Below are 27,658 nucleotides of genomic sequence, written 5' to 3'. Positions count from 1 at the left end.
TCTGCCCCCAATCAGCTTTTGAAAGTTCTAGCCTTATGCTGTCAAAATTAGCCTTGCTCCAATTTTGAACTCGAATTTTTAGATCTGGTCTACCCTTTTCCTTCACTATTTTAGAACTAATCGAATTACGGTCGCTGGCTCCAAAGAGTTCCTCCAATGACACCCCAGTCACCTGCCCTGCCTTATTTCCCAAGGGTAGGTCAAGATTTGCACCTTCTCTAGTAGGTACATCCACATACTGAATCAGAAAATTTTCTTGTACACACTTAATAAATTCCTCTCCATCTAAACCCTTAACACTATGGCAGTCTCAGTCTATGTTTGGAAAGTTAAAATCCCCTGAAGAAGGGCTTGTGCCCGAAACGTCGATTCTCCTGCTCCTTGGATGCTGCCTGACCTGCTGCGCTTTTCCAGCAACACATTTTTCAGCTCTGATCTCCAGCATCTGCAGTCCTCACTTTCTCCAAGTTAAAATCCCCTACCATAACCACCCTATTATTCTTACAGATAACTGAGACCTCCTTACAAATTTGTTTCTCAATTTCCTGCTAACTATGAGAGGGTCTATAAAACACAATCCCAATAAGGTGATCATCTCTTTCTTATTTCTCAGTTCAATCAACATAACTTCTCTGGATGTATTTCCAGGAATATCCTCCCTCAGTACAGTTGTAATGCTATCCCATATCAAAAACGCCACTCCCCCTCTTCTTTTGCCTCCCTTTCTGACCTTCCTGTTGCATTTGTATCCTGAAACATTAAGCTGCCAGTCCTTTCCATCCCTGAGCCATGTTTCTGTATTTGCTATATCCCAGTCCCTGTTCCTAACCATGCCCTGAGTTCATCTGCCTTCCCTTTGCATTGAAATAAATGCAGTGTAATTTATCAGTCCTACCTTGTTCTCTGCTTTGACTGTTTGACTCACTTCTTTTCTCAACTGTACCAGTCTCAGATTGATCTCTTTCCTCACTATCTCCCTGCCCACGCCCCCCCCACCCCACACACACACATGCACATACCTTACTCGTTAAATCCTCCCGAGCAGCTCTGTCAAATCTTCCTGCCAGTATATTAGTCCCCTTCCAATTTAGGTGCAATCTGTCCTTCTTGTACCAGTTCACCTTTACCCCAGAAGAGATTCCAATGATCCAAAAAGTGAATCCTTCTTCCATACCAGCTCCTCAGCCATGCATTCATCTTCTCCATCCTCGTATTCCTGCCTTCACTATTTCGTAGCACAGTGAGTAATCCAGATATTACTACTCTCGAGGACCTCCTTTTTAAATTCCTGCCTAACTCCCTATAATCTCTCTTCAGAATCTCATCCTTTTTGCTTCCTATGTCATTGGTTCCAATGTCGACAATGACCTCCTGCTGGCCCCCCTCTCCCCCTTGAGAACATTCTGCACCCTCACTGAGACATCCTTGTTCCTAGCACCAGGGAGGCAACAAACCATTCTGATTTTTTGCAGCTGGCCACAGAATTGTCTTTCTGTTCCTCGGACTGGAGAGTCCCCTAACACAATTGATCTCTTGGAACCCGACGTACCTCTCGTCGCATGAGAGCTAGTCTTGATACCAGGAACTTGGCTGTTGGTGCTATATTCCCCTGAGAATCCATCACTCCCTAATTGGTAATCCAAGATGGAGGATGGGAAAAATTTCTGGCTGCAACAGGCTGCTCCTTTTTTGAGGTATTTTAGTTGTTTGAGGCGATTTCCTCGAATTCCAGGAGCAGCAATTACTATTTTATATGCTGTTGCATTGTTTTGGAACTTTGGAGGAAAAAAAAGTCAAAACAGCAGCTCTTTAAAAGGGAGAGGACCAGACAAAGGCAGCACATGGTCAGGCAGTTGCAGGAGAGAGAGAGAGAGAGAAAGAGAGAAACTCATACTGCTCTCTGACACAGCAGTGAACCTGTGCAGTTACTGCCTTTGCTGTTTGAATTAATGTATCGCTGGACATCGGAGTGCGAATGGGATAACTAACAAACAGTGAACTTCACAACTGATCTCGGAGGAACGTGTTTGGGAGAGGCCACAGCACAGATACAGATAAGTGAATACTTTTAAGTGTGGCCTTACATTAAGTCTGCAGTCGTGTGTAGAGTGGGCTCTTTCTTGATTATATGTTTTATTGGGATATGTCTCTTGATTAAACTTAAAAAATATAAGTCATAACCTTACTAGGTAACATCTTCAGTGAACCTCATGTGATCACCAACCCAAAGAAACCCAAACATATAAATAGAAAGTAGGAATTTTCAGTATTGCTTTGTGTGAGGTCCACCAAAGATGTTACCAAGTAAGGTAATAAAACATCTGGAAATGAACCGTTCAGCTCAGTGAGCAAACCTACATCCGAAACTTCAACCTGAGCTACAAATCATCTCAAAACTCGATAAGTCATAAGTATTAAGTTAGCCTGGAGCAGTGTATTGTAGATGAATAAGACAGTGCTATTTGAGGAAAATATAAATAAAGAGCTCGCTCACGAACATTACAAAGCTTTATCACAAAAAGCTTTGTGTGGCATGGAATTTTTCTTAAAAGTCTAAATTTGAACACATAGGCTGGGAGTTTCCTCCAACCTATTCCATTCCACTGGTATAATTTTACCAGAAAAGCAACATAAACAGGGTTTATGCCAGCTTTCCTTCACAATTATGTCAATGGAGTGGGAACAGCTTTGAGGGAATTACCAATCATAATTTCCCCCTACTTAAATGTTGGCAGTACTTTTGTTGTGAAAGATGCTTGATGATTACATCAGTTCAAGTAACATTATTTACACTTTTAAACAAACAAAAGGAAGACTTTCAATGAAACTTTGCAAAGCTCTTTTCAGTAAATAAAATACTTTCAACGTGTGGTCAATGGGGCAATGAAGGAAACAATGCAACCAATTTGCATACAGCAAGTTGTGAAAACAGCAGTATGGTAATGAACAGATAAGCTGTTTTAATTATTTGAATGAGGTTTAAATATTGGTTCACGATCAGGAAGAATTCCCTTGCTCTTGACAAACAATGCCACAGATTCTCTTACAGGGGATCTACTTAAAGTCCCACCTGAAATATAACAGATCCGCACCATTTCTTCAATATTGCTCTTACATTGCAGCCTATATTATGTGCTGAAGGTGCTAGAGTTGGACTTGAACCATTAGCAACCTGCACAGGGGTATTTTTTCACAGGAAAAAGAAACCTGCCTTTCCAACAAAAAATGTACAGTGAACAGCTGCCCTTACTGCTGGTATGTAATCTCCCACCCTGAGGAACAAGAATTGGTCATTTAGCCCTTCAAGTCTGAATCATCATTCAATATCTCTTCAAATCTTCAAAGAACAAATTTCTACCAATCTCAGTTTTAAATTTAAGATATATCTAACATCTGTTATTTGTGGAAGAGACTTCCAAATTTTAAACATTTTTTTAAATGTAAAAGTCTTTCCAAAATTGATTCCTGAAAGATCTGGCTGGCTCCAATGTTCAGAATATGATCCCTAGTTCGAGACTCCCAACAGAAATAATTTCCCTCAATTATTATTTTTATATTAATTATTTTTATTTTGCAACTTTAATCAAATCATCCTTAAACTTCTAAATGCCAGTGACAACAACCCGATTTGTGCATTCCTCCAACTTATTTAACCCTTGAAGTCCAAGCATCTTAGAAATCTATGTTGTACTCCCCTCAATTGATAACTCCAATTTCAGGTATGCTTGCCGGGACTGCTCACAAGCAACTAGCATGCATTGTACCCATATAATATGCAGTAGTAGCAAATCCTGCCTCCTAGTGCAAACATACGTCATACAGTTTAGTGAAATGTTTTCGTAGTGGGAAGAATAAACTATGTCGAAATGATTTAATGCAAAAGTTAAATGATCTCCGACGACATGCTTAATCTTTGCTTTAAATAATGACATCGTGCCATGTGTTCGTAGTGTTTAAGATTCCCATCATCATTAACCCAACCATTCACAGATTCTTTTAACATATTCCATAAGATCTGCCACCAAATTCAAACAACAAAAAAAGTTTTAGAAAGTATCATTTCCAGCTCGACACATCGTTTTGTTTTTGCTGTACTTTTCAGGTTTTGGGAGTGAATTCGTGTCAAGTGCAATTTAAAGTTCCCAGTGCAACATTGGCGGGCTTTTTTAAAAATTGCTTGCAAACACCATATGCTGTGCCGTATGCTGCTGAGGGCAGCACAACTTCGAGGTGTTACTTAATACAGGCTGGGGAGGAATACCCGGTTGCCTTGTTTTTGTTTTGCTGTCTGGTTTATCTTCAAAATTCCAACTAGTAAGTGTTGCGGAATATTCCACATTTGGAACTGTATTGAATGATTTCTTCCTGTTTTCGAAACAGGAGTGCAATTTCTTAATGAGTAACCAAATGGGTGCGAAGGGGAAAATAGGATGAGATGACTTGGCTGTTCCTTTTCATTAAAACTGTCCCGGCAGCACTGGCCCTTGTTTCACTGGCCTTGCTTGCACGTCCACTGACGCTGTTCACATTGACTCTCGCTGCTCTCACTCTCGTTGTACTGGCCCTGTTCACACTGACTGTGGGTATACTGGCTCTGTTAACACTGGCTCTGGGTGTACTGGCTCTGTTCACTGACTCTGGGTGTACTGGTCCTGTTCACACTGACTCTGGGTGTACTGATCCTGTTCATACTCACTCTGGGTGTACTGATCCTGTTCACACTGACTCTGGTTGTACTGGTCCTGCTCATTCCTGATGAAGAGCTTAGGCCCAAATCATTGTTTCTCATCATCATCGGATGCTGCCTGACCTTTTCCAGCACGACACCGTCAACTCTGATATCCAGCATCTGCAGTCCTCACTTTCTCCTGACTCTATTCACACTGACTCTGGGTGTATTGACCCTGTTCACTCACTCTGATGATACTGGCCATGTTCACATTGATTCTGGGTGTACTAACCATGTTCACACTGACTCTAGGAGTACTGACCCTGTTCACACTGACTCCAGGTGTACTGACCCTGTTCACACTCACTCTATTGGTACTGACCCTGTTCACACTCACTCTATTGGTACTGTCCCTGTTCACACTGACTCTAGGTGTACTGACCCTGTTCACACTCACTCTGATCGTACTGACCCTGTTCACACTGACTCCAGGTGTACTGACCCTGTTCACACTCACTCTATTGGTACTAACTGTCCTGGTCCCGGCTGCATTGGCTCTGATTGCACGGTCAGTTTAAACTGGTATCGGCTGCACCAGCCCTGGACTGGAAAGAACGAGCAGCCCATCAATTCCGGGAGCGGCCTCGCTGCCGGCCCGCCCATTGGCTGCCAATGATGTCATAATGATGATAGCGTCGGCCGCGTCCCGACCAATGAAGGTGCGGTATCCGTCCGCTTCCACCGGTGATTGGTCAAACAGGCAGTGGGTGGGGCAAGAGGGCGTGTCAAACCCCAGGGATTCTGGGGTCGCATTGGTTGGGCGCCCTGTCCATCGGAGAGCGGATCCCGCCCCTGTCAGGTGAAGGCGAATCGCGTTGTTATAAAAAAGTGTAGCTGAATTAAAGCGGCAGTGGCGGGGGATCAGCTGAATGAATGTAGCAAAAGAGAGAGAAAGAAATAAAAAAACACTACAAGTGTTGGGAAGTTTCTCTGGGAATAGATCAATAACGATTAGACAGTAAGTGCCAGGAGAACGGGAGGAGCTGCACTTTGTGATGTGAGTACATTTTTTTCTCAATGGCCTCTTGCAGCGGATGCGGAGTGAAAGCCCAATTCCGCACAAAGTTGCTGCTCAACTTGGACTTTAAATTGCAAGCACCTCACCCAGAGAATAAGCGAGCAGTTTGTTGATTTATATATATTTTGTTAAAAAGTCGGTCCGCCAGGTTGCCCAATGAAGGCGCCCGTGCCTCGAGTTTATTTTTAGTTGCGATCCCCTTCTATTTGCGGCAGAAATAACCAATGCGTGCCTCTGAATTTATTGCTCTCCCCTCCCCTCCCTCCGCTCTGATGCTGACAGTACATTTGATCCCGTTTCAGTCCATTTCCTCCACGGATCGCCAGCAGGGCTCATCAACATCATCCTGATGCCTCCATCCCCTCTAGACGAACGGATTGTTGGGGTGGTGGCATTGCCGAGGCCGGTCAGACCGCAGGAGCTCCATCTCCGTTTGGATCACACCTACGTGGCGGCTTCACCACCACCACCACCACCTCCTCCTCCTTCTCGTCCCGGAGCGGTGAGTCCGGCAGCTGGCCATCCGAAAGCTCAGAGCCTGGCGGAGGCGGCGGCTCCGCTCCCGTCCCGAAGCGGCAACTTTCCGTATATGCCATCATCTAACGGCTCGGTGCGCTCCCTGTCCTGCGGATGCAGCGGCGCTAGTTGCTGCACGGTGAGCACCTACCCCCCCAACAAGGGCGACCCGAGCCCGGGCTCGGTGGTGGGCGGCAGCCACCCTCTACCAGCCCCGGCTGCTGCTGCTGCTGCTGCTGCCTCCGCCACCGCCGCCAAACCCGGCTGCCCTTCGTGCGCCGGCAGCCCGATGGTGAGCGGCAATGAGAACGGCGGCTCTGCAAGCCCCCCGGCTCCCGGAGTGGGAGGGAGCCCGTCCCCTCCGGCCGCTGCGGCCGTCCGCACCATCCCCCCGGCCGAGCTGGCCAAGAAACTGACCAAAAGCGGCGGCATCAAGGGCCCCCCGTCTCAGAGCCAGGGTCCGGTCATCATCGACTGTCGCCCCTTCATGGAATACAACAAGAGCCACATCCAGGGAGCCGTCCACATCAACTGCTCGGACAAGATCAGCAGGAGGAGGCTGCAGCAGGGCAAGATCACCGTCTTGGATCTCATCTCCTGCAGGGAAGGCAAGGACTCCTATAAAAGGATATTCTCCAAGGAGATAATAGTTTATGATGAGAACACTATTGAGCCCAACCGGGTGCTGCCCTCTCAGCCACTCCACATAGTGCTGGAATCGTTGAAACGAGAAGGCAAGGATCCGCTGGTTTTAAAAGGTAGACCTTTCTTTTTTTTTCTAAAATAAGGAAGTTTTTTTTTAACGATCGGAGGTTTCCAGAGTTGTTGTTAGGGTCAAGTATAAAGCAGGCACAGAGAGATTCGTTGCCTTAACAGTTTTGCTTCGAAAAGCAAAAGTCGCCAGGAGTTGGTAGTAATTTGTGAACGGCACAGCCTGCGGAACTAAATCGGTTCGTTTCAAGACTCGATCCATTTTAAGCATTTTAGTTGCATAGCCTGAACGTGGAATGCATAAAGCAATTGACTTTGACGTGAAAACGGTGTTGTTTTTCAATTCTGCTTATTGAATGAAAATGCCTGTTTTGAAATGTCACATTGCAGGAGCGCAGGGCAACATCCTGCAAACGAATACAGTATGTGTAGCACGTCACCCCGGCGAGTGTGCATGACTGCTTTCCTAGCACAGAAATTGAGGGGGGAAAGAGACCATTAGTGATGATTCATGCATGGTCTGCAGATATGAACAACTTCTGAAAGGTCCTGATTACATGGCAAACATAATCTCCAATGCAGCATAATTAGAGACATTGGCTTAATGATATTGACCTTGTTTCGTTCGAATGCAGTGCAGTATATGCATTTTTCAATTTCGTAGATTTATCACGTAAGGAGTGAGCAGTATTGATGGCATTTACAGTAGCAAAGGCAAACCAGCTTAGCAGCTGCAGCATTGACCTTCCCTACAAATTGATGTGGGTTTGAGTCCTAAAGCGGTTTGTCACTCCAATCTGCCTGCAACAGTTGGGATTAAAATCTGCCAATTTTAGCCAGGCTGCTAGGTGGAGCACTTTTGCCAGTGCTGTTTGTTTCAAGGACAATGGAAAAGTGATAATATGCCTGTCTGGTCTCACTACAGCATGCTTCCTCCTGTTGGTTAGCTGCAGAGCATGATCTGAAAAATTTGACAGACTACCACGGTCAAGAAAGAGGCCCCATTTTGGAAAATGTGCAAAAGTGGTAGGACAGGAGCAAAGACATTATAAACTACATGATGAGTGTGGTATAACACTTATCAAAGCAGGAACATTGTGGAATACTTTGTAAATGATAAAAAGACCAACTTAAATGGAAAGATAATTGGTCACAGTAAATCCAGAAGCCATTGGTTCGGTGATAGGTCAGACAAAGTGTGGCCTATTCCGAATGTCCTGCTTTTGGAAGCACAAAGATTTTGCAAAGATGACAAGAGATTTAGTCATCAAGATATACAGCACAGAAACAGACCGTTCGGTCCAACTTGTCCATGCCGGCCAGACATCCGAAATAAATCTCTAGTCCCATTTGCTAGCATTTGGCCAATGTCCCTCTAAACTCTTCCTATTAACATACCCATTCAGATGCCTTTTTAAATGTTTTATAATATTACCAGCTTCCGCCACTTCCTCTGGCAGCTCATTCGATATACACAACACCTTCTACATGAAAAAGTTGCCCCGTGGGTCCCCTGTTTAAATCTTTCCCCTCTCTCCTTAAACCTATGCCCTTGAGTGTTGGATTCCCCACGCACCCCACCCCCCCCCAAAGGAAAAATCTTTGTCTTTACCCTATCTATGCCCCTCATGATTTTATAAACCTCTAATAGGTGACCCCTCAGCTTCTGATGCTCTCAGGGAAAGTATTCTGTCTATTCAGCCTCTCCCTACAGCTCAAACCCTCCAACCCTGACAACATCCTTGTAAATCTTTTCTGAACTCTCAAGTTTCACAACATCCTTTTTATATCAGGGAGACTAGAATTGCATGCACTATTCAAATAGCAGCCTCACCAATGCCCTGTACAGCAGCAACGTGCCTCCCAAATCCTACACTCAGTGCAGTGACCAATAAAGACAAGCGTACCGCATACCTTGAGTATTCTGTCTATCTGTGACTCCACTTTCAAGGAACTATGAATCTGCACTCCAAAGTCTTTGTTCAACAACGCTCTCCAGGACCTTGTCATTTAACTGTATACGTCCTGCTTTGATTTACTTTTGCAAAATGCAGCACCTCACATTTATCTAAATTAAACTACATCTGCCACTCTTTGACCCATTTGCCCATCTGGTCAAGGTCCCATTGTACTCTGAGGTCACCTTTGCTGTCCACTGCACCTTCAATTTTGTTGTCACCTGCAAACTTACGAACCATACCTCCTATATTCACATCCAAATCATTTATATAAATGATGAAATGATGCCTGTGATTTGAGTTTGAATTACAAGGAGAGAAGGGTGCCACAAATAAAGTGCTGGAGAAACGCAGTAGGTGTGGCAGCATCTGAAGAGAGAAACAGAGTTAATGTTTCAAGACCAGTGATCCTTCATTAGAACTGAAAATAGCTGAGGAAGGATTGTATTTATGCTGGTGACAAGGTGTCGAGTGGAAATTTAGAATACACCGTGCCTAGACAGAGAGAAGAAAAGGGTTAGCAAATAGAGATTACTGAGGATAAGCTGAGATTGAGATAATTCTTAGAAAGGTGCCAGTGTAAAATATAAATGGTTATAAATGGGTTGGCTGTGCTCGAGCAGCCCAAACCTAACAGGACGCTGGAGGGTTTGGGGGAAGGTAGTGAAAACTGAGGAGTGTGTGCATTTTCTGAAATTGTTACACTCCATGTTTGAGCCCTGAAGGCTATATGGTACCTAGGTGGAAGGTAATGCTTTCTTTCCCCAGGTTGCATTGAACCTTGCAGGAAAACTGCAGCAGCTCTGAGATAGAAAGGTTGACCCGAGAATACAATGGGGTGTTGCAGTGGTGGTCAGCTGGAAGTTCAGCGTCATATTTATGGACAGAATGTAATCTCCCTTCACAATAGTGCCCCCTTTGCATCAGGGAGATGAAATACTGACTACGTGATTGCTTTACAGACTACTTCCACTCTATCCTTTAAAATGACTTCGAGTTTCAGTTGCCTTCCACTTCAAGACACCACTGTATTCTCAGACCAGCATTTCTGTCTCAGGCCTGCTGCAGTATTCCAGTGAAGCTCAATGTAAGCTGGAAGAATAGCATCTCATCTTGCACCCACTGTGAGGTACATTTACCGCCTCGGGACTTGAGTTTAACAGTTTCAGAACCATGAACACTCTCTCTCTTCTTCACTCATTACCTTCCCTCAAACCCATAGGGGTTTACGTATGGGCTGCTCAGAGCACTGCATATTCATCTGTTAGGCTGCACATGTGCAAAACCAAAATAACCATAGTATTAAAAACATTTTTTTCAATCAACCTGTTCAGGTATTTAAAATCTTTGGGACAGGTGGGACTTGAATTCAAACCTCCTGGCCTAGAGGTAGAGACAATACCATTGGATCATAAGATCCTAGGCCCAGATTCAGTATCTGTCTGCTTCCAGGGAGTTCAGAATTTTTCTAATCGACATGGTCAGTGATGTTATTACATACCTCTGAAGCAGTTTGGACTTGAATCCTGCTCCTCGGATGCTGCCTGAACTGCTGTGCTTTTCCAGCGCCACTCTACTCCGGAATCCAGGCCTCTTTGCTCAAAAGTCAAGACACTATCATTGTACCAACGCATTCTCAATCATTTGCACTTTGCGTTAGCACCCTCCCAACTCTCTAGTCTTATGAGCAAACTCTGTTTGCATATGATTTCTCACTCCTTCATCTTCTGCATATATTCCATTCCCACCTCCACTGTCATCAGCATAACTGCCACCCTTCCCTAGCTACTTTTAGTTCTGATTAAGGTTCACTGGACTTGAAATGTTAACTCTGCTTCTGTCTTTACAGATGCTGTCAGACCCGCTGAGTTTCAAATGGCCAACATTCACAATTCTCTTAAATAAGAAAAACTATAGAGCGGGGGAAGATTTTTATTCAAAGCTCTTTTTATTGTATTTTAAGCAACTCTGCTGTTCAAGTGATAATGAGGCAGTGTCGTCCTTAAAGACCAGGTTTACACAACGCAAATCAAGCAGAAATTAACTGACTAGATTGGTATCAAATGCAGCAAAATGCTTGTAAAGAACACAAAATCTATTAGTAAAAAATGTGTTTTTATATATGTTAACTCAAGATAAAAGGACAGTAAGTGTGAAGTAGGGTTTCATTGAAGATGATGAAGAATTCAGAATGGTGGGTATTCAGTTGGTATCTTGAACCTCTTGTACTGCTGGTGTTTCCACTATGGTAAGGGACCAGAGCTCAGTTTGCCTGAAAAATGGTCATGGAGAAAATAGTGTGACTGAAGATAGACAAATCTCTCAAAGCTGGTGAGTTCCTCTTCAGGATGTTAAAGAAAACAGGTCTGAAAATTTCAGGTCCACAAGTCATTTTTCTAAATCTTAGATTTCAGAATTATATTTGGAAAATGTCACTCCATTAGAAAAGGTGGGAGAAAATGGACAACTTCAGATCCATCAGTTTAGCATGAATTTAGGGTGTTATTTGAATGTGTCCTGACAAGCCGAGTGACCGAACATCCAAATAATTCGCAGTTGGTCAGAGTAAAATTTAAATGTGTGACGGGCAAACCATGTCTGATTAATCTAACTTGTTTTTTGAGGCAGTTGCTAACATGGTAAATAGACAATGGAGTCTCTGTCTGGTCTCAAAATTAGGGTCATTCTACACTATTATTAACAAGAGTCCACAAGAGGTTGGCAAAGTCAAGACCACATTGAATGTGACATGACTGGATAGTTATTGGTAGGTAGGTTCTGGATTAGAGTGGTGCTGGAAAAGCACAGCAGTTCAGGCAGCATCCGAGGAGCAGGAAAATAGGGTAGGTGTCAGATTATTTGGGGAAGAGGCATTTACTCTAATTAGAGGGATGTGGCTGGTGATGGTCCCCAGGTATTTTTTTTATATAGAATAAAGGATTAGAACACTATGTTCATGGAAATGGAAACAAATTATGGTGATTTGAACAAGAAGTTACAAAGGATCATAAACAAGCAAATAGGCAAAATAATAGCCAATGAAGTTTAACATGTCCGAGTGTGAGGGTGTGGACCGAAATGTTGATGGAATATTGACCTTATTTGAAAGCGAGCTGAAATATGCATAGAAATTACTTTTTTAAAAATATGCTTCAGTTGTAGAGTGCTGTAGATCATATCTGGTGTACTGTGTTCAGCTATGGGCTACCACCTCAGGGAAGGTATGTATTGACAATGATGGAGGTTCTTTGGAACTTTTCCAGAATGATATCAAAGCTTCAAGAATTAACTTGAGGGCCAGCACAGTTGCTCAGCACTTAGCAATACTGTCCCACAGAACCAGGCATCTGGCTGATTGAGCGAATGTGCAAACTCCACACCGACATTCTCCCTGTGTTTGCATGGATTACCTCCAAGTGTTTCAGTTTCCTCTCTCTCCAAAGCTGTTCATGTTAGGTGGATTGGCTATGCTAAGTTGACCTTGGTATCCAGGGATGTGCAGGCTAACCTGCAGCTAACAGGCTAACCCGTTCTCAGGTTAGCCATGGGAAATGTGGAGTTATGGGATATTGTTGGAACTGGGTGGGATGCTGTTTAAAGGGTTGGTGCTGACTTGATGGGCTGAATGGCCTCTTTCTGCCCTGTCAGGCTTTGATTCTATAAAGCTAGGAGGACAAATGGTAAAATGGTTATATACCTTTTTGAGTTTCAGCGTTGAGGGATGAGCTGATTTTATTTAAAATTAAAGTTAAACTATTTCATTTGACTGGATAATCAACAGTCCGGGGATGTTGTCTTCAAATATAGATATTTGAAGAAATCTGAGTGCACCCTTTATTACTGCTACTAGAAATCTGCTGTTTTCTTTCCTCCTAAAGGTTGCTAGAATAATTGGAACTTCAAAGAAGTGTTAATTTTTTTTAAACGCGGTGTTATCAAGGGATATGGGACTATGGGAAATAAAGCTCCATCATGATGTGATTAGAATAACTTACTCCTGTCCCTGAGTTTAACCAGGTGGCAATCTGAACCATAATCACTTTTGCTTTTTTTTTTCCCTGGCTGGTAACCTTAACTTGGGATCATTAACTGAGCACATGAGAATCATATTTCAATATATATAGCACAATGCAAGATTCACATTTTAAGTCACTCATTTTACATGTCTTTCTCTCATGCTTGCCTATATTTCTCTTAAAAACAGCAATTGCCCATTCACTACTTCCATTCAGTGATAGGAAGTTTTGAACTATTCGATTTTATTTGTATTTGTTTCTTGTGAATTATTTCTTGGATTTATTAGTGACAATCTATTTTTATATATGGTCCTAATTTTGGACTTGCTCACAAGTGAAAATGCTCTGTGTGACATCACAATTTTAAAGCCACCTCGGACCATTCCTCACAGACTTCTCCTTTCTGCAGTCTGCCCCAGTGATACTTTAATACAAAAGCATAATGACTGAACAGGTACCCATGGATTTGCTCGAACACTTGCCATTTGTCTGATTATTGTCAGCATAGCCTACAAATAGATCTGTTTTCATCATTTAATATAAACACCAGATCACAAGTGGTAAACAAATTTTGAAGAAATTGAAATCTTGCCAGGTCAGATGAGTATATTTTCATGGTTCATCCTATATAAGGAAAATTCAAATGGGACTTTAAAATTTTTAAAGTGCTAGTGACCTACAGAATTCTACAACATTAGAATTAAATATGGAGTTTTGTTTAAATTGATACATTGGGGAAAATACTGGTGCTGTGATTCAGTATGGCATTTTTGTCAGCCTTGCTTTTCAAACGATCAGTGTGTATTTATAATCTAAATGTCTGCCAAGTATCCAATCTCCGTCTGTTTGTAAACACTGTTGCTTGGTGATGGCCTATCTAAGTCTAGAGTCTGGAGACTGGATGCTGTCCACTCCAAGTTTGGTATTGCCTGTTAGGGCTATTACTGTTGCAGAGGTATCTGGATATAAATTGATCAAGAGGTCACAGTTGTTTGAGGGATTAAATTACTGTTTAAGTTAATTGTCCAGGAAGAAAGGGTACTGAAGGAAGGGTGCTTTTACCAATTCCGATTGGGCAAAGTTCTTTAACTGGAAATAAACAGTTTAGGTCAGTGATGAGAGAAAAAGGCTGAGTTTCACCAAATTTGCATATAACCTACTGAGTCAGGAAGGCATCCTGACAGTTTGCTTGTATTAGGATTTTACAAAGGATTTGCTTGTATCTGATTTGTGTATGCATTTGACTTTTTGTAGGTCATTCCTGATTATTGCATGCAGAAAATGTTGTTTAATTCCATAACTTCAATGATTTAACAAAATGTCCAGTGTCTTCGACGTATTTTATTGAATGCAAATTAAGAATGTGACAGAGCTGAACCTCCACTCTTCAGTTCTCCCCTTTTAGTCTAAGATCTGTATAATTTACTTTTTAAATACTGTTGCAATGAGCAAAAAAGTTTCTTAAATTATGTACAGATCAGTAAAACAGTTTCCTCAGGCAATCTTTTATTCATGTTGCAATTCAGCAATTGTACTCCTTTTTTATAATAAATTTAACCTGATGTAAAACTTCTTAAAAAAGATTCTTAGTTTGAATGCAAAAATGACGATGGTTATACAGAACAATAGGAGATAACAGGAAATTAACTTGGTACCTTTGGGACTATTTGTACTTCAATGTGCCATGACAATTACTTTTATTTTTAGTTTGTGGCACCGATAGTGCCAATTATGGAATGGTTATTGGACACATTGTTACACCCAGTGATTCCCTTAAACTGTGAAAATTCCAATTTAATTAATTTTTTTCCACTGAGCATATTATACTCTCTCCATATGCTGTTATAGATATATAAATACCAACCTTTTCTGTAAATGCTGCTAATATTTTTAAAGCCACCAATCTGCAATACATCTTTTGAAGTTGTGGCTTTAAATCTATTTGCATCACTGTGTGCCTTTTTGAAGCCTCTGCCCTTTTTGTCTGCTGCACTTCTTCTACAATTCTTTGGACTCATTGAGTGTACACTTTTTAGCTGTTTTTTTTAGAATTCAAATTTGACCTTCATAAGCACACAAAAAAATCGGGAGGCAATGATGAGAATGAGAAAAATCCATCAAAATGGTTCTTCAACAATCTGTTAAAAAGAGAGGCTGAAGCAACCCAATGACTTCTATTAAACTATTGACTTTATTTTTGCTGCCAACTGGGTTTTTCATTAAACTGAGTACTTTCTGTGGGAAATTGGCTTGAGTGAAATGGACAAAAGTGCAATATTCACAAGAAATGATTGAAGTTACCTATAACGACAGAACAGTGGTTTGTTTCAGGAGGCCTTTACCTATTTGGAAAAGCCTGAGCTTGGATTTCTTAAAGTTTCTCAGGCATGCCACTGCTAGCTCAGGAAACTCCATTCATAAAACCATAAAACACAGGAGCAAAAGTAGGCCAATCAGCCCATCAAGTCTGCTACACTATTCAATGAGGTCATGGCTGATCTGATTATCCTCAACTCCACTTTTGTGTCTTCTTACCTTTATAACACTTGATTCTCTTGCTGATTCAATGCCTCATCTACCTTTGCTGTGAATATACTCAACACCTCAGCCTGTGCAATAATCTGTGGTGCTCATTCTACAGATTCATTGATATTTGAGAGGAATACTGTCTTAAAATACTGAGATTTATGCGCCTGATCTGAGGCTTTCTCAAAGGAAGCAACCTTTCTACATCTATTCTGTCATGCTCCTTCAGAATCAGTTCTGATGAAGGGTCACTGAATGTGAAACTCTCCACAGATGTTGACAGATTACTGCTTTTCTCCAGCAAGTTTTTTTTTTCTTGTTTCACATTTCCAGCATTTGCACTTCCTTGTTTTTATTTATATTATTTTAACCCCCATGAATCTTGTATGTTTTAATTATCATTCTTCTAAACTCCAATGACTCCCCAGTGCCTCTGCTTCCCTCATAAAGAATCAAATTGTTCAGTATTCCAGCTGTGGTCTGACTAATGCCTTATAATTTTAGCAAGACCTCTGTATTTTTTACATTCTATTTCCTTTGCACTTATTCCAGACTTTACATTTGCCTTCCCTATTACCTGCTGAATGTTTTGCTAGCATTTTGTGATTTATGCATGAGGACAGCTCCTGTGTTGTAGCTTTCTGCGATCTTTCTTCATTTTAAATAATATTCAGCACCTCTTCTTGCCCAAGTGCATAACCTCATATTTCCCATATTTCTATCCCATCTGCCAAGTTCTTGTTCATTTGCTTAACCTCTCTATATCCCTTTGCAGACTGTCATCCTTGCCACTTGCTTTCCCACTAAGTTCAGTAAACTGCAAATCCAAGTTTATAGTGTTGATTGTATTTATATTGATGGTTAAGATAAGCAATTCACAAATTTAAGATGTTTTATTTTGGGAAGCTTCCACTCCCTCATATGGGAAATTTATTGAAAATAAGCATTTAGAAACTCAAATAGCAATTATTTCTTTGCCTGGAAATGTAAATTGTTTCCCGTGCTCCACGGAAAAAAATCTCTTAATACTTGTGTTGAAAAATCTCTCCTAGATTCTGTGATCATTGTCTCTGTCTGTCTCATCGCCACAACCACCACCATCCTTCTCAATGAAGGGTAACCTTTTTTTCTGCTAGGTCCTCCACTCCATTAAATTTTGGCCTATAGAGTGCAGCAGGATATTTTACCTGCTGCACCCATGTCTACATAATACCTCACAACCGGATATGAATATGTAAATAAAGAAACCAGTAGAAATTATTGCAATAACCTATTGTATATGACATTCACGAGGACATGTGTCTGCTGTACATTACTAACTTATAGAGCAGCATTTTCGCAGCATGTCATACTTCCAGTGATTGAAGTAAAGATGGAGTATATAATCACTAATACTGTTGGGTGACATGCTATGCTAGGGCTTTTCATGAGCATTTCTCTTAAAAGCATGCTGACTTACTGCTGCTTGAATGTACTGACCATGATATATGGGCATCATACTCAAGAGCTGCATTATTTGTTAATTTTTATGCTGGACTTAAATTTAATGACAAAGATAATCTGATCTCTTGAATAAATGCTGTTGTAACTTTGATGGTGTGCAGTCTTCCATATTAGAATCAGACTGCATGATACTGGTGTCTTGTCTTTCATAAAACAACTGATTCTCTGGCTTAACTGAGCAATGCAAAAGATATTGCTTGGTAAGGTCGTTAAGTAATAACTTATGACTAATGTAATTAGGTTCATCAAAAAGTTGCAGTAGTTTACATTAAGTTTGTAATGCTTCTTGAAATCTAGTTAAAGCATCCTGATTTGAAAAAACAAAACTGTAGTTTTAACTAACTTCCAAGGTTAACCAATCTGTTCTTGACAAAGTTGTGTGTTTTTAAGGGACTGCTGGGTGCTGAGAATATTTGGCAAGTGTTTTGTATGGTTCTTGTGTACAACTGAGGAAAAGTTTGTCTCTTTATAAAAGATGTGACTTGTCCAGTTAAGGTAATGTGTGATTTTTAACCCTTTTTTTTTTTCAAATCTGCCAGACCTTAAGGTCATCAGCTCCACGGTGAGAAAAATCCTCCAAGCCAATGAAAAAACAGTGCTCACTACTGATCTGCAAGGTGTAGGGTTTTGCCTCCCAGGCTATTTGTGACTGATGTGTCAATGCTTATGTTAGCTGCTGTAACATAAGAACTAAATGTGGGTAACATGGTACTGAAAGATTCAACATATTTATTACAGCTCCTGATGTAATCCAGTTAAGATGGAGTCAGATCTTAATGCCCCCATGTTGGCATGCTCTGAGAAAGTGATATCATGAACATTTTGCTTAATGATATACTACATACTAACTCTGACAGCTAATGCAGCACAAACATTTCTGAAATTAATTTATAAAGCACTGTTGGAACATTTGCTCTTTGTGGACTCCTTGTATGGCACCATTTGCTGTATTCAGTCTGAGCTTAATAATTGGATCATGAACTACCTTAACTATTTGACGCATTGGTATATATTCTACATTGGTAAAGGAGTGCTTGCTGACACAATTTTTGCCTTTTTAGCCTTGTGTTATAGATCACCAAGTACCCACTGCATTTATAAAACCAACATTGATTTTTTTAAAAGTTCTACTGCAATGAAAATGTACCAGTGGCTTTCTGAGCATGATACACTTTTTGTTTTGCAGTCTTTTGCAATAATTTGATCTCTGCAAACATTCCTCTAAAGTGTTCAGAGTTTTCTGAATTGGACTTCAGAGCTCAGACTATCAGAAGGTCCAATTTTTGACTTTCAGTCTATGGACCCAAATGTTTACAGTAAAACCATGCTATTTTACAATACAGAGGAAATTTGGCATATCTTCTGTGTATTGTCTCTTTACTTGACCAATCTTGTGACTAATTCCTCATAGCTAATTTCTTTTTGGATCAATATGTATCCATCTCTTAAAAGAGACTGCATACACCTTCAAGAAGAGCTCCAAGCTGTAATAACTCTTTACATGAGAAGCTGTTTTCTCTTAGCTGTTCTTCATTCCTTTGTTTATAATTTTAAAATGATGGCCCTTGTCACTCAGATCATCTCTATGGTTAGAAAACAATAAGAACAAGACAGATTTAGGGTAGTACAGTGGCTCATTGGTTAGCACTCCTCTCTCATAGTGCCAGCGACCCAGGTTCAATTCCAGCCTTGGGCGACTGTTTGTCTGTGTGGAGTTTACTTATTCTCCCCATGTCTGCATGGGTTTCCTCCCACATTCCAAGATGTGCAGGTTAGGTGAATTGGCCATGCTAAAATTGGCCATAATGTTCAGGGATCTGTTGGGTAGGTGCATTAGTTAAGGGTAAATGTAGAGTAATAAGGCAAGCAAATGGGTCTGAGTCTGTGTGGACTCATAGGGCCTGTTTTTATACTGTAGGGATTCTAAATGGGTTGTTTTTTTTTGTAATTTTGCTTACACACACTTTCACTTCAACTTGAATGATGTATTAGAAGATCTAGATCCATCTACTTGCATTGCACGTACTCCCAGTCCACAATATATTTGTCAATGTTGAGTCACACAGGGGGCTCCAGAGCTCCCAATGGTAGAAAGAGAAACTGAGAAATTTGTTGCCCTGTCAAACAGGCCATTGCAAGAAGGCAATGGTCTAGTGGTATTATCACTGGACTGTTAATCCAGAGACCAGGAACGTTCTAGGGATCTAGTTTCAACTGCCACCGTGGCAGATGATAGAATTTGAATTCAATACAAAAATCTATAACTAAAAACCTAATGATAATCGTGAATCCATTGCAACTGTTGGAAACACCCATCTGGATCCTTACCTGGTCTGGCCTACATGTGACTTCAGATCAACTGCAATGTGGTTGACTCTTAAATTGCCCTCTGGGCAATTAGGGATAGGCAATAAATGCTAGTCTAGCCAGTGACACCCTTGTCATGTGAATGAATACATTTTTAAAAAATCCAAGTTTTTGATGTTGCTGTTTCTTTTTTGTACTGTATATCTTAAGTATATGCCATTTAAGTAACAGTTCTGCCAAGTGAAGACTGAAATATTACCTTATCAAGTATTCTATCTAACATGGAATTAGTATATTTGGAAAAATATTGAAAGTATTTGGGTAGAGAATGAAAAATTCTGTCTTTTAGAGCTATTATGCAGTTTAAGGCTGATTTACGAATAAGGGAAAACTAAATCCAGTATGTGTAATGAATCATGATGGGCACGATTAAACTGCCCACTTTGGCTTGCAGGTGCCAGTAAAGGAAACGATGGGACATTGTCATCCCCTTTTGTGAATTCTTAAATTTTATTTACAGGAGAGTGGTTCCCTGAACATATGGGCTTGGTCTTTCAAAGTAATTTTCCTCCTTTTTATTTCTGACATTGACTTGAAGCCCTCCACCTGCCTTGTTACTATGGAAATGCTGTGGAGCTAGATAATAACAATGACATCAGTTGGCATGATATCAACCTCTTGAATACGAACAATACAAATGATCATACTTTGTTTAGGCAGGGCCACAAGTGGTGGTAAATGATGTAATCCTGACAGGTGGTGCTAGGCACATGTCTAACTTGCTTTTCAAAAAAAACCCAGAATTTAGCATAATTATCCTATGCAAATCATATGCATGTTTTGGAAAATGCCATAGCCAAGCTGACTCTTGGTCAGACAAAAGATATTTGTATACAAAAATTGGTGACTGCTTAACCCAAAGTTGATGAAATATTCTTATTTCTGGGCTTCTAAGTTAATTATAATACAAGCCTGAACTCACAACTTTAATGTTTGTAAAACCATTTTCATTTGGTCAGATGTTTGAGTGCTTCAGGGACCTATCTTTGTGGTTAAAGATGTTGGGTTAACTACATATATATTATCAATCAATGATACTGTTCTGGATTTATATTCCTCATTCCTTGGAGCTCACCAGGATCAATTAACTCAGCTCCTCTGTATATCCTATATTTTGTTTTAAAACAGTGTACTTTTTTAGTTTATCGAAAATTTGTTCGGGAAGACTGAAACTTAGGACATGCATTTTTTAAGATGTCTTGGAGTAGACACTGCCATAAATTTCAAATTTAAATTAAATATATTTGAAATATCGCTGCAGTTTAAGCAATTGAACTTGGGTGAGAAATTGGGAGGTGGTGGGTGTAATGTGGGGCAGAAAACTTCAACAGAGGAAAGAATATTCCACTTGGCTGTCAGACTGCTGGATACGCAGACAGTAAAATCGTACAATGAAAGCCTTGTAGTTATAAAATCTCCCTTTTGTCAGAGAAAGGTACTGGAAGAAGTGACCATCTGCACGAAAAGGATGATGGCTAGAAATGTAACAAACATCAGGGAGACTGAGTCAGACCCTGTCCTCTTGAGGTACAAAATGGGAAGTGGGGAATGGTTTGCAGTCAATGTCCCCCCCAAAAGACTGATGGTCCTATACATCAAATGAGGTAGTGTACCTCCTCAATTTATATTGCTTTGTCTACTAAAGGAAGGAACAATTGAATCAGCTATGATCGTTTTGACTGGCAGACCAAGCTCGAGGGGCCCAATAGCCTACTCCTGCTTCTAATTTATTTATGGTTTATGTATAACAGCCCTTTTACAGCTCTGTCAAAACTAAACAAAAATCAACTGCACACTCCCAAGCCTATGACTTGTTTGTTTGTTTGTTTGTTTGTTTGTTTTTCATTCTGCGCTAATGGATGTAACACAACTATTGTTGTTTTGGAGATATAAGGAATATAGTGAGCACCAGAAACTTAGTAGATGCATATCAGAGAAACATTAAATACAGTTCATCAGTACCAAATACAATTGATGACAAAAAAAACTTCAATTTCCATCTATTGCCTTGGAGAGAACGGCCTTCAGAATGGTCTGGATTAGTGGTGCTGGAAGAGCACAGCAGTTCAGGCAGCATCCAACGAGCAGCTGCCTGAACTGCTGTGCTCTTCCAGCACCACTAATCCAGTATTTGGTTTTCAGCATCTGCAGTCATTGTTTTTACCTTTCAGAATGGTCTGTGCAGCCAGAAGTGGATACATTGACAAACAGGCATTCAGACCTTGCCACTCCTGCCCAACAATTCTCCTTAACTTTTTTAGAACTTCTATTTAATGACTTCCAGAACACTCCTCTAGGACTCAACGCCTAAACCAAGTGGGTCTGTTCAGTGCTACTTTTGTTTTGGTTTAAACAATTAAGCCAGTCAAACCACTTGTATCCAGTTAAAAGATGCTTACCCTTTTAAAAGGACAATGGAAACTGAGGGTACAAATGATTTTGACCATCAAACTCTCCTACTCATACCAGTTGCCATCAGGTGTAAGTGAAAACTGGCCATGAACCTGTTTGTTCTTTGCATTTATTTGTTCAGTGGAACGTGGGTATCACTGGTTAGGCAGGCACTTATTGCCTGTCTCTAATTACAGAGGAAAAAGGGATGAGCTATTTTCTTGAATTGCTGCGGTCCTTGAGGCAGGAACACCCAAAGCACTGTTAGGAAGTTCCAAAATTTGGCTTGGCAACAGGTGAAGGGATAGCAATTACAGTTCCAGTTCAAGATGGAGTGTTACTTGGAAAGAACCTGTGAGTTATGGTGTATTTATGCATCTGCTACTCTTGTCTTTCTAGGTGGTAGAAGTTGTGGGTTTGGATGTTTGTTTGAGAAGCCATGCTAACTTACTGCAGTGCAAATTGTAGGTGGTACACACTGTTGCCATTGGTGAAGGGAGTGAATGTGAAAAGTGATGAACAGGGTGCCAACAAGCAGGGTACTTTGTTTTGGATAGTGCCATGCTTATGTGGTGTTGAAGCTGCAGTTAGCCAGACAAGGGAGGTCATACACCCACTCCTGATTTGGAATAGGGAGACAAGAGGTGCATTACTCAACTCAGAATTCCCTGTTCCTGACTGGCACTTACAGCCACAGCGCAATATGTGGCTGGTCTAGTTCAGTTTCTGGTCAATAATCACCTCCAGGGCATTGATAGGTATTCAGTGATGAAGGGCTTGTGCCCGAAACATCAATTCTCCTGCTCTTTGGATGCTGCCTGATCAGCTGCACGGTGGCACAGTGGTTAGCACTGCTGCCTCACAGCGCCAGAAACCTGGGTTCAATTCCCACCTCAGGTGACTGACTGTGTGGAGTTTGCACATTCTCCCCGTGTCTGCGCGGGTGCTCCGGTTTCCTCCCACAGTCCAAAGATGTGCAGGTTGGGTGAATTGGCCATGTAGTGTTAGGTGCAGGGTTATATGTAAGGGAATGGGTTTGGGTGGGTGCGCTTCGGCGGGTCGGTGTGGACTTGTTGGGCCGAAGGGCCTGTTTCCACACTGTAAGTAATCTAATCTAATCTGTGCTTTTCCAGCCCCACATTCTGCGACTCTGATCTCCAGCATCTGCAGTCCTCACTTTCTCCTATTCAGTAATACCATTGGACATCACTGGGTGGTGGTTAGATTCTCTCTTTATTAGTGGTGATTACTGCCTGGCTGCTAAGTGGTATGTAACATTTAACTCTATTAAAAACAGTGACTGCAGATGCTGGAAACCAGATTCTGGATTAGTGGTGCTGGAAAAGCACAGCAATTCAGACAGCATCCAAGGAGCAAGAAAATCGACATTTTGGGAAAAAGCCCTCCATCAGGGTATCCCTGATCAACGGCTTTTGCCCGAAACGTTGATTTTTCCCGCTCCTTGGATGCTGTCTGAACTGCTGTGCTTTTCCAGCACCACTCTTGAACCTGTAACATTTAATAGCTAATGCCCATATGCAAAATGTGAAGAAGCAAATGGAGTTGACCTTTTTGGAATTATTGACAAACATTATCATTTTGGCCCTCATGATGGAGAGAAGTTCATTGGAGGGCTGTCATTTTGATCTCTCCTCTAGAGGTACATATTTTTGTCCATGTTTGTATCAAGGCTTCATTTGAGTTCCAGGAGCCAATCGACTCTGCCTGAATTCAAGCTGTGCATCACCGAGCAGGTTGTTCCTTTGCAAGTGTTGCTTAATAGGATTGGCAGTGACCCCTTCCATCACTTTGAGAGGAATAGATTAATAGGGCAGCAAATGACTCGGTTGGATTTGACCTGCTTTTCATGTACAGCACATAACAGAGCAGTTTTGCACACTGTCACTGAATGCTGATATCATAACTTGGCTAATGGTACAGCTAATTCTCTTGAAATACAAAAATAGAGTCTCATTTGGTACTTCAATGAAGGACTATACTGCTACCTTTACTGAATGAACTAACAATGTGTGATATCAGTGGATTGGGTGTCTTGAATAGATTCCTATTAAAGAGAGCATTCAGGATTTAATTATGTCTTTCACTATTAAACAGTCTGTCAAGAGTTTTTAATATCTCATTTAAATATTGTTCAGGTGTCAAAATATATTGGTGAAGCCAGTTAGAAAATGAGTCCAAATTACCATATATTGAAGATTTTAATGATATGATCCTTGGCCTGGAGATGTCAAATTTGTATAGTTCAAAATGCAGTTAACGAATGTTTGTACTGTTTTGTGAAGGACAATGAACACTTTTTTAAGTGAGCGTGAACTCCCATTGGGCGATCTCGAAGTAATTACAGCCTAAATTGGATAAAAAGAGTGAAATTGGGCTCCATGGCCCTAATTTTGTTTATTCCTTTTTAGCACTGTGGGTATGATTTTTGCCTCCATAGTGTCCATTCTATAGTGCATGGCATTTTGAGGACATCGGTGTGTGTGTGCATAGAAGTACTTCACCATAAATCTGTAGAGTCAGCAGGTTGATCAGTGGGTAATCTTGAATTGATACAAGCTGCCAGTTGTTTTCAGTCTAGTGATCCAGATTATACTCCCTTAATCTTGCACAGACAAACATGTACTTAGTAATAAGGAAGACTCCCACCACCACAGCAATAGTAGTGGATGTCAAACTTTTCAGGTCATTTTACTGAATTCTGTACTGGCTCTTGATGCAAAGGCAGAGTTTGGTGGTTTCCAGAGTTAAAAGTATCTAAAGTTTAGTGGGTGATCCTTGACATAAAGGATTCTGCACAAACCACTTGACCCGAAAATTGGTGAAGTAGGCTGTGGTGCAGAATGTATCCCCACCTCAGTTATCTTTAAACTGAGACGATCCAAAGAACCACTCTAATTCCACAGCCTGTTGGAGGCAAACAGCTCTGACACTGCACGCACCTTTTTTGAACCCCAGTATCTGTAGCCATTAGGGTACTAGTCTGATTTCACCAAGCAACAAGCTCAGCACCCGGACATTGAGTGGCTTCTGTTTGTGCTGCTCTTGAAGCTCACATTGGACATTGGAGACTGCATCTTGGTTGGGTCTGCAAGTATGCTAATGGAGTTAAATACAATTAAAGGCTAAGAATGTCAGAAAGAAGGACCTCTCCTATCTTCTTGGTTTTTCTTGCTCTTGCAGCACTGTCTGGCCTGCTTGCATTCTCTGACTTCTAAAAGGTGGGAGGCACAGAGGCTTTTGCTGAGGGGATGAAAATGGTTTGGGGGAAGCAATTGTGAGGAGGAGAATTAGGTATATAGGTGCAAACTTTTGTTTTTTTTTTCGCCTTGTCATATTTGCTAGGGCCTAGGCTGGGGATGCTTCAATGAAGGTGGCCATGTTATTTTGTGAATTTTAAACTTTAAATAAAGCTGTTTCTTGTTATCCAACACTTGGCCCTGTAAGTTCGGATGTCAGTGAGGGTGACGTAGATAGCATATTTTGTTTCTTAAGAATAGTTGGCACTATTTACAAACTGAGGTGAGAGATTGAGGGTGGGGTAGAACTGGCTGGAGACGGTGTGTTGCCTGCAGCAGAAAAGAGTGAGGGTGTGATGAAGCAATGAATGAGAGGTGGGGGCTCGTGACTGATGTACCATTGGTAGGTGGGTAGTACAGCAGTGAGACACGGCAGTTGATGTGAACTCAAATGGAGGTTCACTAATCTTAACCATTCCGGTTTGAATTTCTTGTGACGCTGCATTCAGTTGCTTGGAGCAGTATCTGTCATTCACTGCCACAACTGTCTGTTTCCTTTTGCTTATGCCCACAGTCTATCTGGATCCCTACGGCTGGAGAACCACTTCTTCAATCCTTGTGGTGTTCTCCCCCATCCTATATTAGAGAAGCTTGGAGCATGTTCTGTCTTCCCTCCTCTGTTGTCCAGCTTTCTGCTTGATTGTGCTGTCTTCAGCAACCAGTTCCAGCAGTTGCTCCAGTCAGAAAGTGGTTTTAAATAGTGAGCTTGGTTCAAGTGATGCTAGCGGTCTATAAGCTTGGAGGGGCGGACAAGAGATTTGCAGCCATTAACCAGTATATTTAAAGGTGGTTGTACTTAAGCAGACAGCGTGAAGTTTGTACGTTACCTGTATGGGAAACCACTGGTGCAGCTTAATTACACAGATGCTCATAACTGTTTTCAGGCTCTGTCCAATTTTGAGGCTAATTTTTAATGTTAATGAAAAGAGCAAGAAATACAGGAAGCAGAATAGATGTAATGCTTATTCCATAAATAGTTGTGAAATATCTCTGATGAATGAATAGGTTAAGTGAAAGAGCAAAACTTGACAATTGGAGTAAAATATGATGTTATATACATTGGCAGGAAGAATAGAGGAGCTGGTTATTATTTAAATGGAGAAAAACTGCAGAAAATTACAGCATGGGGATTTGCAAGTTCTTACACATACTTTTCAAAAAGCTAGCATACAAGTTCAGCAGGTACTGGCAAGTCAAATGGAATATTGGCCTTTTTCAAAGGGAATGGACAGTAAAAATGGGGAAGTCTTACTAAAACTGCAAGGCACAAGCCAGACCACAAATGAAATACAGTGAACAACTTTGGGCCATTTATCTAAGGAAAGAGTCCTAAAGCTCTACAGCATAGGAAAAAGTTCCTCCAGCCTATTGATTCTTTATTGGATAAAAACAACCACCCAACTATTCTAATCCCACTTTCCAGATATACTGATTTCGAAGGCAGTCTGGAGAAGCTTCACCAGGTTGATTCAGGGTATGGAGGGACTATTATTGAAGAGAGGTTAAGTAGCTTGGGCCTATAGTCATTGGAATTTAGAAGAATGAAAGGTGCCCTTCTTGAAATATACAGAGTTCTTAAGAGACTTTACAGGGTAGGCATGGAAAGGTTGTTTTACCCTTCTGTGGGATTTTCTAGGTTCAGAAGATGTAATCTTGGAATAAGGGATCGCCCATTTTAAAACAGATGAGGAGGCATTTCTTCAGAGTGAATCTGTGAAATTCTCTACAGCGCTGTCAAGAGTGCCAAATTCAGAATATTCAAGGCTGTGAGAGACCAGGTTTTTTAATCAATAAGAGAATCGAGCATAATGGGGAGAAAAGCAGGAAAGTGGAGCTGAAGGTTATCAGCTCAGCCATATGAACGGCATGTTAAGCTTTGTGTTCAATGGCCTGTTTCTGTATCCATTGTCTTTCTAGTATTGCAAGCTCCAAGTGTATTGCTACATTTCATTAGCAGTCTGGTTCCCTAGTTTAATGAGTTCTTAATTTCAGTTGAGCACTTATGCAGTTAATCAGGAGGAGCAAGATATTTCCCCACAATAATTAAGGGAAGATTTTATTCTAGGACTGTAGAAGGTAAAACTGATATTTGTTTCCATTCCCGAGATCTTCTGAGGAAGTGGTGTTGGGCTGCCTTTTTTGAGACATTGCAGTCCATGTCATTTAAGAATGATTGATTCCACAAAGTAGTCACGCGTTGGCTCAAAATATTGGAACTCCAATGATGGCATGTATTCAGTGATGTAGGACCAGGTGATGTGTGATGGGATAGTATTTTATTAATGTTGCTATTCAAGTGGGACGAAGACCATGGTGCCAGTAGCTGCTGTCAGACTAAACTCCAATGACCTGGACGAGGTTCCAATTCTTGTACCATTTTTCTTCCAGTTGCCCGTCTGGGAGGCCTTATCTTAAGGGCTCACAACCAGATCTATCCCTGGATAAGGAAGAAGCATTTATGAATGAGAGGGAAGTAAGTTCTTTTAAAAAAAAATAGATTCCCAAAACCAAACCGAAGTGGTTAGAGTTTGTCAGCACAAATACTGTCAAAAAAGAAACTATAGCTAAAACTATGCAAGGTAGAAGTCAGACCACTGCAGTTTAAC

General features: G+C 41.1%; 1 protein-coding gene across 1 annotated transcript in view; it reads left to right on the top strand.

The window, feature by feature from the left end:
* The first annotated feature begins 5,552 nt into the window (after positions 1–5,552).
* Positions 5,553–27,658, top strand: part of dusp10 (dual specificity phosphatase 10) — a 35,278-nt gene continuing 13,172 nt past the window's right edge. The window contains exons 1-2 of the mRNA XM_072580848.1: positions 5,553–5,726; positions 6,050–7,021. Of these exons, the coding sequence (XP_072436949.1) occupies positions 6,097–7,021 (925 nt within the window). The 5' untranslated portion in view covers positions 5,553–5,726; positions 6,050–6,096. The remainder of the gene's footprint in view (positions 5,727–6,049; positions 7,022–27,658) is intronic.

This window comes from Chiloscyllium punctatum, chromosome 11 (assembly GCF_047496795.1).
Source record: "Chiloscyllium punctatum isolate Juve2018m chromosome 11, sChiPun1.3, whole genome shotgun sequence".
Lineage (NCBI taxonomy): Eukaryota > Metazoa > Chordata > Chondrichthyes > Orectolobiformes > Hemiscylliidae > Chiloscyllium > Chiloscyllium punctatum.
This window is presented reverse-complemented; position numbering and strand designations above follow the sequence as displayed.